This window comes from Phalacrocorax aristotelis, chromosome 6 (genome assembly GCF_949628215.1).
Source record: "Phalacrocorax aristotelis chromosome 6, bGulAri2.1, whole genome shotgun sequence".
NCBI classification, from domain to species: domain Eukaryota; kingdom Metazoa; phylum Chordata; class Aves; order Suliformes; family Phalacrocoracidae; genus Phalacrocorax; species Phalacrocorax aristotelis.
The window spans coordinates 46,054,383-46,069,640 of NC_134281.1; the positions used below are offsets into that span (position 1 = coordinate 46,054,383).

Here is a 15,258-nt window from a genome sequence, read left to right on the forward strand (position 1 = left end):
CTTAACAGCACTCATACTCCCATCCTCTGCCTCCTGTAGCTGATAAACATGCACGCTACACACAACACATTTGTCTCTCTCAGTCTAACATAAAACCTTAATTACAGTGTCAGGAACATTAGCTGATGCTCACTATTGACAAATGTGCGCAGGTGTAATGTTTGGGGAGGAAACTTAATTAAGATTTTGCATCAGACAAGAGTGTATTTCATTATCTAGTTTATCATGTCATGCTCCTGAAACAAGATTTTAGCTCGACAGCAGCCACGTTTATGGAGCCCAGTAGTTGCCATTAGGTAAAAAGAAACAACTGGGCTTTGTAACAAGGCAGTTGATTAAAAAATGACAGCTTTGCTGAGGGACTAAACAGGCAACTAAGTATCACTACTAGTTGTAGAAAAAATAATTCTGAAGATAAAAATATGTATTTAATAAAAACCCCCTATATACTAACATTTAATTTGTTAATCACAGCCTGTATTCTCCACGTTTAATCTGTCCATAAGATTTAAATGAAGTTTTTCACTTTCTAGAGAGCTTGAGTGACACACTTTTCTAATTAAATACTGCTTTACATGAGAAAAAAGTAAAGGTCTTGGGGTTTAATTCATCTTAATTCAAACTATACTCAGATGAAAAATATCTAGTACTTCAATCTTTCAACTGGATTGCAAGCAATAATGTTAAATAAATAACCCTTTCTCCATTTAAAAAGCTGAATGCTTGCTTCACACTGGAGACTAAGCTGCATAACGCAGGGATTTCCTCACAGTCCAGCTTAGTGCAATGTCTAACAGAACTGAAGCGAACACACCTGCAAACGCCAGGCACAGCTAACACTTACAAAACTGCACCTTGTGTGCCAATCCGTATTTAATTCATGCAAACTTCACTGACCTTTTCCATTTTCTCACAACTGCATCAAGAATTAATACACCTTTTAACAGTCCCTTTATCTTCTTGCTTCACCAGTTTCAGCTTTTTCAAACTTCACATACGAACACTTTTTCCCCTTTCCAATTTATTTCTTTACCACCACTATTATTTTACTCAAATGCTTCTTGCAGGGAAATTTTCTCTTGAGATGAAGCTGTGTTCTGCTTTGATATTACAAGAATGTTTACAAATACCATTTTGCCCAGGTTTGCTCCCACCCCAGCTGCTGACTGGTTTCAAAATACCAAGCTACCCCTCCTCTTCAGAGAGAACACAAAAATCAATCACCTTATCCATTGCTCTCTTCCATTATTATTCAAATATCTTCTAAGCCAGCTTTTTCAACAGCAAAATACTAAAGATGCTGATTGATTTCCCACATCAGAAATGAAGTATAAAATTTAGACGTTGAAATTTTACATAAAATGACAACCCAGAAAATACTGATAAATGCTTTGAGTACGTACACACAATGTAGATGAGAAAAGCTAATGCACTCTTTCCTCCTGGATTACCTCAAGTGTAAAGTTTGTCAACTTATTTGTTCAAATCAAACCAGTATTTTCTATTATTTACACTTACGCTTTATATGTAAACAGTTTAAAAAACTGAAGAAAAAAGAGAGTTTAATTATTACTAAATTTAATTGCATTCTTTCTGTGGAGCCATCCTCACTCACTCTCAAAACATGTGCACATCATGCATTCATGATTTGCTTTTGAGGCCGTCTTCCCTAGTGGTAGTGAAGAAAATAAAATTCCTTTAGATCCCAGGTCCTGCAACCACAACGAAACTGTACACAAATGTATTTCTTACAAGCATTACCTCATTGTATCTGTTGCTGGGAATTTTGATGCTGGTTTTTCTGACTTCCATATCAACCACTAAACCTTGGACCACCGGCAGTGTGTACTGGTAATTTCTGAAGTCCTGGTAATTAAAACAAGTTTTTAAAAGTTAGGGATGATGATCATCATTAACACTGCAGGTTTCATAACTATCCTAGTGACCACTAGTTAGCCCATTAAAATAATTGTAATCAGTGACTGAAAGGCAGGGAGGGAGACAGGCATCACAGCTTGTAACCTCCATAATCGAAGAACATAAATGAAAAAAACACCATCATGACTGTTAGCTATTCCATTGATTTTATTACATCAAAATTAATATTCTCCAGCCATGAATATTATCACTGATTGTAAGAAAATTTGCTCTCTGTCTTCTGTTACATTACTGGATAGAGTTATTAGTTTTTCTAGCAGATTAAGTCATGCATCGACGAGAATTTTCTATATTGAAAATATTAGCAAAGTAGGAAGAGCTAATAACTTCGCTTTAATTGAAGCGCTGCATACTCAGAGAGCTGTCACTGCACACTGTGATGACCTAATACTTCTGAGGGAGGAATCTGAGCAACTAATGCACTTGTTTCAAGATCCAAACATTCTCAGGTGGTCAGGTTTTGGATGTTGATTTGGATACCTTTTTACAATTCACTACGTTGTTGAAAGCTAACATCTAGTATCAGTAACAGCAGCTAAATTCACCCAAATGCCTACTATTTGTCATCTTCTAAACATGCCAGCTTAGGAGTACCATTCTCCCCACATTTATCCATTCACACCGATGGAACGAGCAAGCTGGGCCTCAGCACTTACTGCAAGAAGGTTCATAATCGTGTGTCCAGTCTCTCCAAACAAAGGCTTACGAAATCTGACACTAAAAAGTGGGCATGGGTAAACTAGGATAAAATAAAACAGAAAAGGTCAGATTGAAATTTACATACTGAGATTCTGCAAAAACAGACTCAGATACAATCTCCTCAGTTGAATATGGTAAGCAGCAGCAAAAGAAGAGACTGGAAAGAAGACCAGAGTTTAAAAAGCAAACGGGAAGAAGGGTTTAATATTATAATGCACCTTACATATGCATCATGGCTCCTTACCCACCACACTAGAAACAATAAGAAGAATTATGTGGAATGCTTGCAAGTGCCACACTACAAGACCGAACCTAGCAATCTGGAAACTGACTGCAAAGATGACCTTTCTAAATGCTTTTCTCAGGCCACTTTTTGGAAATAGCTTCTTCCTTTTTTATGACCATCCTGATGCTCTCCACTATAGCATCATAGGCCTCTAGCTTCTGTGGCTGACATGTGTGACATTCAAATGATAACACAGATTATTCCATTTTCTGCAGCAAATTTCCTCCAGGAGTATGTCAAAGGCAATTAAAAGGACATTTATGGTATGTCAGCAATGCAAAATATCTGCATTCCTTGGCTGACTTAGCCATGCTTGTAAAACATCTATGATGCAATTCGAAGTGTAGTGTATGGATCTGGCTACATTACATTACGTGGCAGCAGAAGCCATAACAGTGCTTGAAACATGACTCATGCGGTAATATGTAATGCCAAGGTTTTCTAAACTCATATTTGAAGGAATGTTCCTAAACTACCCTCAGACACTCAGCCTGATTTCCCAAAATACCGGACATCTTCACAGTTCCCTGCGTAGTCAGAAGGGGCTGCAGAATGCTCAGCAGGTTTCAATAACATCATCAGGACTTCCTGGTAGAAATAAGCTCCAGCTTCTGCACACTGATGTGGTATCTGGAAAGCATCAAAGCTACACATGCACCATACAGCTGACCAACTAGTGAACAGTGTCCTGAGGCACCAAGTAGTGTTGAATTTCCTGTGTCTGCCATCCTGGCGGCACACAGCAGCTCAGCTACGTCCCAGAAGCACTGAATTCCCTGTGCTTGAGCTGTACGGTTGATCTGCAGATGCTCAGCAGATGTTTTCTGGACATCTAGCAACCCAGAGCGACTCCTGCATCTGACCTGCTGCCCATTCAGCGGCACTGGAAGAATGGCCAAAATCTGACAATTCCACCAGAAAAGAGGATGTATCCACGGAAACCCAGGACAGAAATGCAGCCCCTTATGAGAGGGGATTGAGGAAGTAATCTGCAGTCGCAGCTGTCAGAGCACAAGTGAATATGCCTAAACCCAAACCACAGCTCTAGCAGTGATTCAAACCCCAGATTCCCAACACACTCAGAGCAGGTACTTCTGTCTGTGAATATCAGAACATTTGTTTCTGTGCTCAAAAACAGATGTCCTATCCAAAATATGAGCATCTTTGTTTTTCTTAATGTTGATGGGAATAAATATGCTACTTAAAAACCTCATGGCTACACATAAAAACTTACACACCTTTAACACTAATGTTTCTTTGCACAAGTTTAACCTGCAGTCCTGATCCTCAGAAAGCAAATTTTGAAGATTTTCCTCTCCAGTAACATATGTATTTTATGAAAAATTCCCAATGTTCCCTAAACATCACAAGTTAAATTAACAAATCCCTATGAAGCATATTCTAAAACTTTTGTTTAAAAGTTTTGAAAAAAAATTATCAACAGACCGTTTTTGTAATAATTCAGATTTACCAATTTGCCTATTAAACCAGCAGATGAGCAAGACAGCAAATTTTTGGCCCATCATGGTGGACAGACTTACAATAATCTCTTTGTTCACGCAACAGCAAGTGTCTCTTGAAAAAGATTTTATCCTAACTTTATGCTGATTTCAAACAACTGCTAAGATTTTGTTCAGCTGAAATGCTCTCTCCATCTTATTTGTTAATAGTTGCAACAGAATGTTTTCAACAAGTTGCCATGCCAGTTGCCCCTGCACACATATTATTATTCTCTGGAAAATTAGTGTGGTTTTAAAAACCTAAAAGCAAATGCTTTTTCATTTCAGCATGGAAAGAGCTTAACATCTCAGAGTCTCTCTCTTGTCCTACCTACACCAGCTAAATCAGGCTTGTTCTGCACATAACTGAAATACAGATCACCAAGTGAACTACAAACAGCTGCTCAGAACTACAATTGTCTCCACAAAAATCTCCCTGATCAGCTAGCACAGTTGTAAAAAGGCTGTAGGTGATATCACAACTTCAGTACTGCTATGCTGTTAGTTGGATGCAATGTGGGTATAAAACATAATTTTTACTTGGCTATTTAAGCTTGTGTGGCTTTGACCAGTAACAATTTAGGGCTGGTTGTGTGTGCTCTAAACCAGAACATATTCTCCTGCAGAAATAATTGCAGTTAAATAACACACATTACTTACGTCTGTATTCAGCTCCAAGTCTCAACATCAGCCGAATGGGGAACACTTTAGCCCAGGGAGTCTCCCATTTCTGAATGAGGATGCCAAACAAATATGGTGGGGTTGGCAGCACCAGGTCTTGCAGGGACTGATACGTAGCTGCAACGTACAAGAACCCTCCATGTTCTTTGCTTCCAAGGAAGCTCTGGCTGAAAAAGGAGTGTCCCAGGTTGCCAACAATGTTACCTAAGAACAAAAATGCTTATTACTTCACTGGATTGAGACCTATACCAAGAATTTAAAGAGTTTTTCAGAAGGGAAAAAAAAAAATCTGTATTAAACTCACTAATGTCTATTAATCACAGAAGAAACTATGTTTTGCTGCACATGGAGGCTCAGGTTACCTCCTGTGCAAAAGTGAGTAATCTGTTACGGAATAACTGCTGTAGACTAGAGCCACCAAAGCCATCATATCTCTGGTGATACATGTACTCAGTGACTATCTCTGTTAGGAAGTCAGTTTTGTAGGAACACGCACATATACCTTCATTTCTGCACCTAACTGTAAGCCATGCCTGCACATGTTACCAGGACAGTACATACAACCACAGACCTACCACCTCTCCTGGGCGAGCAGGGAGACGAGCCTCAGCCATTTCTGTGATCTGCCTCTTTCATAGAGATCCGCCTGTTTCAAGAGGTAGAGGCAGTGTAACAGAGGGGATGATGCGTCCCAGGGATAGCCAGGGAAGAGGAAGGATAGCTCAGGCCAGTATTGCTGCTAAAGAAGTGGTACTTACAACTTCCCCCTAGCTCTACAAAAGCACCCAAAGAAAGCCTGTTTTCAGTGTCTTCCAGATATTCAAGGGGTTTCCACTGCAGAAGCTGCTGTTGACTGAAGTAAACTTTTATACCCAGCTGCAATTAAAGGAGACATGTGCACCTGATCAAACGATCAATGTCCACTGGTTGTCCTTTCATTTAGGCAAACCACTGGGGTGCCGACTCAGACACATATTGACGATCTGGGTCTTTTTAAGAATTACACAAAAGACTGTTTATTTAATTAGTATACTTAATGTAAAATGCAACTGAGAGAGACACAGGGGAGAAACATCACTAATTTTTACTCACATTTTTATTCTTTGATGCTCTTAATTTCCAAAAATGTTTACACTGGAATGGCTGAATGAATCTGAATGTTGATGAGATTATTATAGGATCCAATGCAGCATTTAACATTGAAGCAAAGAACCATGGTGTGATTCCTTTTATCAAACGACAACAACAGCATGCAAATAATGTACAGAATGGCTGATCACAATTCTCCATAGGAAGATGTGAATATTAATAGTGCTGGTTTCCTCTCAAAGAAAAACACAAGCAATTTCAGAGAGCACAGTGTGGTTGATCATACCACTCATGAGGAATCATATGGCTCTGAGGCACTCATGCAGGCCTCCTGGGCTTCTGCAGTAACCCCAGGCTTTCCCACCTGCAGACAGAGAGGCTGCTGAGTAGGAGCTTCTGCTCCTTCTCTGCCAGCTCATAATGGAGTGCTTGTATTTGAACTCAAGGCAGTGATGTGCATGTCCCCAACATGCACATCAACTGGAGAGTAACTGGACAGTTTCTCCCTTTTACATACAGGAGACACACAAACACTAGCTTTTAAGTAAGTAAAAACATGAGTCACACAAGTGCAACTCTGACATCCTCAGTAATACAAGTATGATCTTCAAGTTAAACCTTCTCTATTTTTATACTGCAAAACAGCCTAAAAATCATACACAGGCATTTATAAATGCAAGAAAAATAAATACAGTAGGTTCAGTTTTGGCCAGCAAAGGAAAGGTTAACCAATGAGTCCTTTCTGTCCTTTATACCGAACCCCTAAGAAAGTCCCAAGTCACAGCAACTCTCCATGAAGCCAGCACCAGTGTGAGAATAGTACAGCTATTCCTGCCCTCACTCTGGAAATGTGGCCATGCTGCTTTGCATCCCTCCAGACCACCCTGGCACAGTCACCACCAAGTACTGCTTCCTTCACATGACCTTGGGACCTCCAGCTTTAAATATAGCTACTGGCAGGTCTGTAAACTAAAGTGTCTGTCTATACTCCACCTAACAAGTTCAGGCATTTCTTTGTATTTCAAATTTGTGGGCACCTCAGCGGATTTTTTTTTTTTATTATTTTTCCTTTTTACCACAAGGTGCTGCACAAACTAAGCTCTCAAGTTCTCTGTTAAAAGGCGACAGACTTTGGCAGGGTGCAGCTCGTTCGTAGCTTGCCGCTATCCTGCAAAGCTGATTTGTAATTTTACAGATACACACAAGCCAGAGCTGACACCACCAATCCAGATCAAATTCCAGAACTCTTATAGTGGCTACAATTTCTGCAATGCTCAGCTGAGCATACTTGGTGAAAAGCAGCTACTGGTCGAACTGAAGGACTAACATGATTAATAGAGCCACATCAAATGCTGTCAGCTGCTGAAAATCATTGATCCTGCCCGTGTGCAAATGCATTTCTCCTGTAAAGCCTGTGCTGTGACACTATTGCCTGCTCAGTGAATACACTGCTAATACACCAACTCAGGCATCTTGCTAGAGAGTAGAAACCAATGTATCAATTGGTGTTCATGAAAAAGATTTTCACTTATCTAAAATAGCTGCTGGCACCTTTCCATCTCAACTCCACTCGTTTGCTTTTGCAGTTCCCACCTACCCTCAGTAATCTCCCCTTCTTCATTTATACTTCCTTTTTCCCTTCCCATCTGTTTTTACCCAAATAGAAGCTACACGCCTGATAGTAAAATTACTTGGTGAGGTTCTCGATTCCAACAACAAGATAATAATAATCCTTTATAACCTTAGAATGTATGAAGTGTATGAACTGCTACACTGAATTTAATTCTGCACCCTTTTCTGAAGTATTGTCTATGTGAAAGAGGCTAGGCAAAGTGAAGCTGTACAATACCGTATAGTTGAGACGTGTGGTACTGCCCACTGGGATGACAAAGCAATCAGACATTTCCACTTGTGACTGATGCCAAGTGCTGCAGCAGAAAGGGGCGACTACTTATTTTTTCCGTTTCAGGAGATGGAACTTCAAGGCTCACACGCTTGGGATGCCTTAACAATAATTTTTTCAGCCAACGTAAACATGAAAAAAACCCTCAGAGTGGAATCTGCAACTCAGCTGTTCAGCATTTTGTGTTTCAGCCACAGCGTTATAAATTACTGCTTTTGACAGAAGCAGCTTGCACAGTGCAAGCTCCAATAGGTTACCACTATTAAAAGGACAACTATTGGGATTAGGTAGTTGTGGTGCAATTCATTATTTGTAAAAGCATGCAAGAGCCTGCTATGTGGAGAGCCTGGGAAGAATCAAGTGTTTTTCCACACACCTCTCTAGTGCCCTTTTCAAGCAGCCAACCCAAGTCAAAAAGCCTCCTTGGGCTTTGGGCTTGTCCCACAAATATTTCTGCACTGACCAGGGCTTGCCAGCCTTTTCTTCCACATCTTTGAAGGTGGTTCCAAGCCAAGGCCCCCCGATAAGCTGCCATTACCAGCTTGACATGGTCAAACCCAACCCACTGTACTGTTACACATTTTAAGCTTAGAACTGTGTTTCAGAAGCTTCTAGAGGAAGTGTAGCTGTCAGAAAAACCTTCCCAAAAAAGCTGTCCTTCTCAAAAGCATGTAATTTAATTTACAAAATATCACAGCTTCCTTTCTAAAGAGGTAATCTTAGAGTGAACAGAAAGGTGCCTTTCCCTATATTAAGATCCAATACCTGACATCAGACAATTGACATTATTTAGGAAGTGCCTAAAGTGTGCATGATGCATCCAAAGCAGCTCTGCAGGAAGTCAGTACTTATTCTCTTCTCAATTATGCTGGGTTGCCCTTGACTTTAAATTCTAAGCAGCTCTATAAAGCCCTTTAAGGCAACATGCTTTTATCCAGTGATACGACTTTCTCTTCAGTCATGATCCATGCTGTTCTGAATTCTTCACTTAGGTATCTTCCTCTGATGAACAACGTACTTTGCGTATCAGTTCGGCAATCCCTTCTGGACTCAAATAAAATAGTTATACCCGGAAAGGTAAAGAAAAAATGATTCTTGCACTTGTTTATTGCCTTCAATATGTGGTGAAGCCAGTTAGGTGTTTTTGCCAAAAACAGTGAGGTTAAATTCCTAACGTACGCTTTATGCCTTTTGGTTAATCCCAGGTCAAGAAACTGGTATTAGTGTCCAGTCTCAGGGAAGGCATACATACATGGCTTGGGGGAGTTAGCTGCATCTGTCTGGCCTCATTCCACTACCATCATGAACAACTAAGAACTGCCAAATACCAAACGCTATGCATCCTGAAAACCCAAGCATCCCAGTTCTACAGCAAGAGATGCAAAGCAATATACACTTGGGAACAATCTTGCCAGATGGATTTTCTTCAAGAGCAAATGAGCACACACTCTTTGGAAAGGGAATACAAACCCAGTCACTACCACACCAAGCCACAAAGAAATACAGAAGGGCCAAGACTGTGAATGTAACTTGATGGCACAACATACCTGTAGCAGATGCCAACATTGAGAAAAAAACATATGACATTCAACATTCAGAGTTCTGACCATACTCAGCATCATTTTATTGAAACACATCAGCAAGTAATATTGGCAAGGGACATAATGCTTCACTATCACTGTGAGTAGTAGTTACCAGCATCCAAAACTTCCAGACTACTCTGTGCCAGTCTTCCAAACAATCACTCTCACACCTTACATGATGTTTTATTTTGTATCCATCTTTCCCCATTACACTTGCAGGGGTGTGTTATTCACTCAGTTAACCTGTTCTCTGTTCAGAACATCTACATGGGCTTCATTACAGATCTAATCTGTATTAGTTACCACCTTATTTAATTAAAACCAGGCCGGGCTAAAAATCCACAGAACTGTGACTGGGATAGACCCACCCTCACCTAGAATATCCCCCAAACCAGGGAAATCACAAAGCAGTTGCCAGATTTGCATTTTCACTACAAAAGTAACAGTAGCTTTTCTTGTATTCCACTAAAGAGTTGATGTACTAGGGCATATCTGGCAGCTCTATATTAACACATCCAACTGCTTCAAAGTACCCATTCAGACGGACAGAAGTTCTCATTTTTCCATTCACTAGACCTCCTGCCAGGCTTCGAGCCAACAGACATGGATAATCATGGGATTACTACTACAACAGTACCACTACTACAACCACAACAGAAATCACTAGCTTTCAATTTCAAAACAAGAAAAGCAACACAGCAGGGAGCTTGATGACAGAGGGGCCAGAGGAAAACTAAAGTGACAGAAGCTGAACAGCAATTAATACTTGCCTTAATTAAAAACTTTACAATTTATTATAGCTCACATGCATACAACCTGCAGTGAAAAATGCCATTTTTCTATCAAAATCTCTCTGTTGTTTTACAATTATGAAGTCCTAACACCATAGCTTGAGTTGAGGACTTCCCGTAAGAAAACTAATGAAGGTTCAGGGCAGTGCTGCACCAGACTGACATCTTATCCATGCTGAAATAGGAGATGAATCTGAAGGACAAACTGCAAAGCACTGAGTGTACAGACTGCGTGCTCCTGCTTGCAGGTCTGAGGCCTGGGCTCTGCTGGAGCTACTTGCACATGCTAGAACCAAACCCTGCAAACAGCTGAGAGCAATACCTAGCACAGAGAACAGGACTCGGCCTCAAGAACCAAGTTATCCTCTGAGGAAAGCACAAACATCTGAGAATAGGCATGAGTAGATATACGTTCATGCTTCTAGGCTTGAACGCAGAATTCAAACTTGAGCAAGAAGAGCTAGTAAACAAACGTGACCCATGAAAATAAAAATCACTGTAGATACGGGCTTTAATTAAATAACCAAAAGGGGAATGCTGTATTTTTCAGCTGAAAACAAAAACAAGAAACCCAAAATCACTCCAAAACAAAATCAACATCACTAAACAGAATTCTGGTTTCCATTTCAATAAAAAATACTATATGTCTTTTTATTTTATGACTGTTTTTAAGAAAACATTTACTAAAAGAGATCAATAAAAAACATCCACAGATTTTATTTCAGTTTCCTGATGGCAAAATAAATTTGAACCAATATATGATATAACAAAAAATGAAACAGTGAGGCAGGGTTTTAAATAGTCTCTAACTTCTAATGGGAATTCCTCTAATGGGATACTCTAAATATCTATCATCTAATTGCCAGGAGAGGTGCAGTACCTCTGAAATGAACAACTTTAGAAGCATGGCTCTATCTACAACAGTGTGCTAACTGCTAACCACTTCCAAGGGATTACAGCCACCAAACTGAAACCCCTACAGCATCATATCCTGTCTCTCTGGCTGAGTAACGTTTAAAACAGCCAGAGTTGCAAATATGCTAATATATACTTCTCCCTCTCGAACACTCATGACTTGGAAAGAAAAAAGGATGGATATTGCGAGAGTGCATGCTACAGGAATTTATCAAGGTGCTATGTTCCACAAAAACTTCAGTGCAGTTTGGTATTATATAGCCATTTAAGGTGTCTATCTACTTCTACTATATGTCTGAAATACAACACAGAGCAAATCCTACCAAAAAGGACATTACACAGCAGAATTCTTACACAGTGAAATTTGGTTTCTGATGAAGAATTGTACAATAGTAAGCAGCTCTTTGCACCACTGAGACTGCAGGATATCAAATTACTACCACTAGAGCACTAAAAAAAAGAATTCCAAATACATTATGTAGGAGTTATAAATTATGTATTTCTGTAATGCAATTATACAGAACTCCATTGCAATATATACACCAAGCTGGATTTATATCTCCAATATACATACACACACATACATGTAATTTTTTGTATCTATCTCCCTCTGAATAACATCATATTTAGAAAATAAAGCACTGCAAATGAAGCAAGGTTTGGAAAGGTATTTGTTTCCAGTGTACATGACATCTATTATGACATGTGGTTATAGTACATTCTGAACCTGGCAACCTCTCTGGACAAGCTGACCTTTGCTACACCAAGACATTTTAGGAAACAAAGATTTTTTTCATTATCTTATTAAAGTGTTGGATTCACTCACTTCAAACGCATTGCAAATGATATGCAGAACCCTTCGTAAAGGTATTTTCAATATATAACCCTAATGTGATCCAATTTCACCCCTGGAAAACTACCTTTATTTTCTAATCAGTGGAACCAAATACTTGCATGTTTCCTTATGCAATAATTTTTTAATTCTAAGGTCCCACAACAGCTAAAAGTGGAACCCCATTTATTTAGCAAATGTAAAATGTGTAATGGTTTACATAATACAATCTTGCAATTGACATACTAAAATTCAAAATTCAGGGATAATTTCTGCAATGCCCTACAATTCATTCCAAGCACACATATATATTTGTACTACTTTATAATATAAATAGTATCACCATAATGTGGCATTAGACATACACACTGTGGGAATCAAATTTCTGAACTACCTGGTTTGGGGATATTTAACATGCTATCCAAAGGATTGTCAATATTTTTTTTTTTCTGTATCTTTAAAAAAGCTACCCTGACTTCAAGCTGGAAAAAACCAAATTGTTAGAAGCAATGTCATTAGTGTACCCATGAGCCCTGCTGAGTATCCTACTACACTTACTGCTAAATGAAGTACAGTGCCAATTTCAGATATGTTAACCACATTCAAATCCTCACCCCGGCACCTAGCAAAAGCAGCCAGAGCAGACAGTCAGCAACGGCTGCTGAACACAAAGCTGTCACAGGCAGAGTCCTCCTGCTCCACTGCTGTAATAGCCTATGCATGTAATAGCCTATAGCCCAAACATCTGTGTTCCACAGGCACCCAGAGGAAGGCTGGAAGCTCTTTGGAGCAGCTCCCCAGGTTACCAGCACCTCATTAATACTTTTATTTGGTGAAATGAATATAACACTGGATACTAATAACCAGTGATGACTAAGCCCCCTATCAGCTTTGATCCTTATTCTCTTTTTATATTCTTTTTACGCAAAAATAGCCATTTGCTAAATGACAAAAATGTGAGCATCTGACCCAGTATGATCATCTATCTATCCATCTAGCATTTTTAACAGAAAGCATTCCTACCTGCTAAGGCATCCCGGTAAAGTTGCACAAAATGGTTAAAGATATCCTTAGGCAAACATTTCTCATCAGGCAAACACTGCAAGAGAATGACTATTTCTGACTGCCCCACTGCATGCATGCCTTTTGTAGTGAAACACCAGCACTTCCTGTTCACATCTGCAGAGAGGAAAACATGTATCAGAACAGAAGATCAGAATTTCATTAAATATGCCCAAATTTCACTACAGGAAGATAGCTCTTTCAAGAATCAGTTTTACAGCAGATTTGGTTGTGATATCTGTTACATAGACAAAATTAGGTTCTAAATCTGTTATCTCGCAAGCAAGCACATGCAAAACAAAAGCAGCTCAATAATTCCCAGTTTACAGCTAAGGAAGAGCCAGAGCATTACAGCTCCCAGTGAGATCTTGGGATTATCACCACAGAGCAGACTTTAAGCAGTTTCTGTATCCAAATTAAAGGACAGGATTTAAATGGGAATGAAGGAACCTAGGAAAAGGCCCTGCTGTTGGCTGTGCGTATCATGATCCTGACAGCTTAACCAGTTTCAGTGATATCTCTCTCGTAAGATGAATAGCTGGATGTCAGGTGTTTTCATGAGACACCACTGTGTTGTTCTGCTTCACATGAGTGTTACTGATGCTTAGACATGCTCTGAGTTTCACAATTCATTTGTTGAGAATACTAAGTTATTGAAATAAAATCTTTTGTCTAACGTGTATATATTAGTATGCATACTAATGACATTTTTATATATATGTAAAAAAATGTACTGCTATCTAATCAGACACTGAAAGGTTTATAAAAAATAACTTGATTTATTGCATGAACTTTTCACAGAACCAAAACATTTAACTGCAAAACTGTCCTCCTCTATTTCTCAAATAATGTCTTCTAAGCCAGCAGAGATCAACAGAGGTACTAACGTGAGAAGCCATCTGCATGCCTCCCCATTCATTCCTCCCTCCCTCAGCACATACACACACACACACGCAGACATGTGCAGCATAGAAATGGATAGAAGAGGTGCACAGTGGAATGGAATCTGCGTATTGCTATGGGATCCCATCTGCTTTTTCCAGAACGATATGATGGGGAAATGAGTTAAGCAAAGGAAAAACAAGTGATAAAATACTTTGCCCTACCAACTTGGACAGGAGACACTGCTCTCTAAACCTGAGACTGAACTCTAGTTTATATTTTCTACACAAAATGATCTGTATTGATGTCTAAATCACTGGAAAAGAGCCTTTTGTAATCTAACTTAATATGGCAAAGTACAAAGTTTTCAATCCATGCACTTTTTCAGAGACTATCCCTCCAAATAAAAATGCTGCTATTCCTACTAATATATATAACATTTCCCTTCTCAAACCCCAAGACTTATTTAATAATAAAAACTTACAATTTACTATTTTCACCATGGACAGCAAATTAGCATTTAAAACAAATACAAGAGGGTCAGGGCCACCATCCTCCAGCTGCTGCATGACAGAGATCTGAGAAGGTCTCTCTTCTACAGCATAGTCTATGAAGGAAACAAGGAGACATACAGGGAAGTCCTTAGCTTACTGGTACAGTACTCTACATTATAATCAGATAATACCAATTCTGATGCTTTTTGCTTTTTTGACCTTTAAAAAAAAACGTATTTAAGTATTGCTGGTTTGATTGATTGTTTCCTAGGCTGGTATTTTCAAAATTCAATAGCATTTATGTGCATAACCCCTGTACATCCTTTAGAGAAGCGCAGCTTGTTTCGTAAATCAACTTTTTTTCAGTCTCAGCTAGAAGAGAAAATGGAAATAAAATGAAGAAATACGTCATGTGTCAGCTGAAATCCCAAATGACAAAGTCGTTAACAATTGTTACTTATATCACAGTGAAGCACAAGAACATCAGTCCTGGACTGCAAACACCAACACATGGTCTATCCCTGTGTCACATAACTTACGCCCTCTGTGTGTTAGCTACTAGGAAGATAACAAAGAGGACAACACTATATAAAACATTTTTTTA

General features: G+C 39.2%; 1 protein-coding gene across 2 annotated transcripts in view; it reads right to left on the bottom strand.

The window, feature by feature from the left end:
- The window catches only part of ZFYVE9 (zinc finger FYVE-type containing 9), a 64,717-nt gene that overhangs the window by 9,837 nt on the left and 39,622 nt on the right, over positions 1-15,258 (bottom strand). For both annotated transcript variants that reach the window (XM_075097616.1, XM_075097617.1), the window contains 5 exons: positions 14,645-14,767; positions 13,240-13,395; positions 5,083-5,307; positions 2,595-2,677; positions 1,762-1,866 (listed from right to left, as the gene is read on the bottom strand). In XM_075097616.1, coding sequence (XP_074953717.1) covers positions 1,762-1,866; positions 2,595-2,677; positions 5,083-5,307; positions 13,240-13,395; positions 14,645-14,767 — 692 coding nt within the window. The remainder of the gene's footprint in view (positions 1-1,761; positions 1,867-2,594; positions 2,678-5,082; positions 5,308-13,239; positions 13,396-14,644; positions 14,768-15,258) is intronic.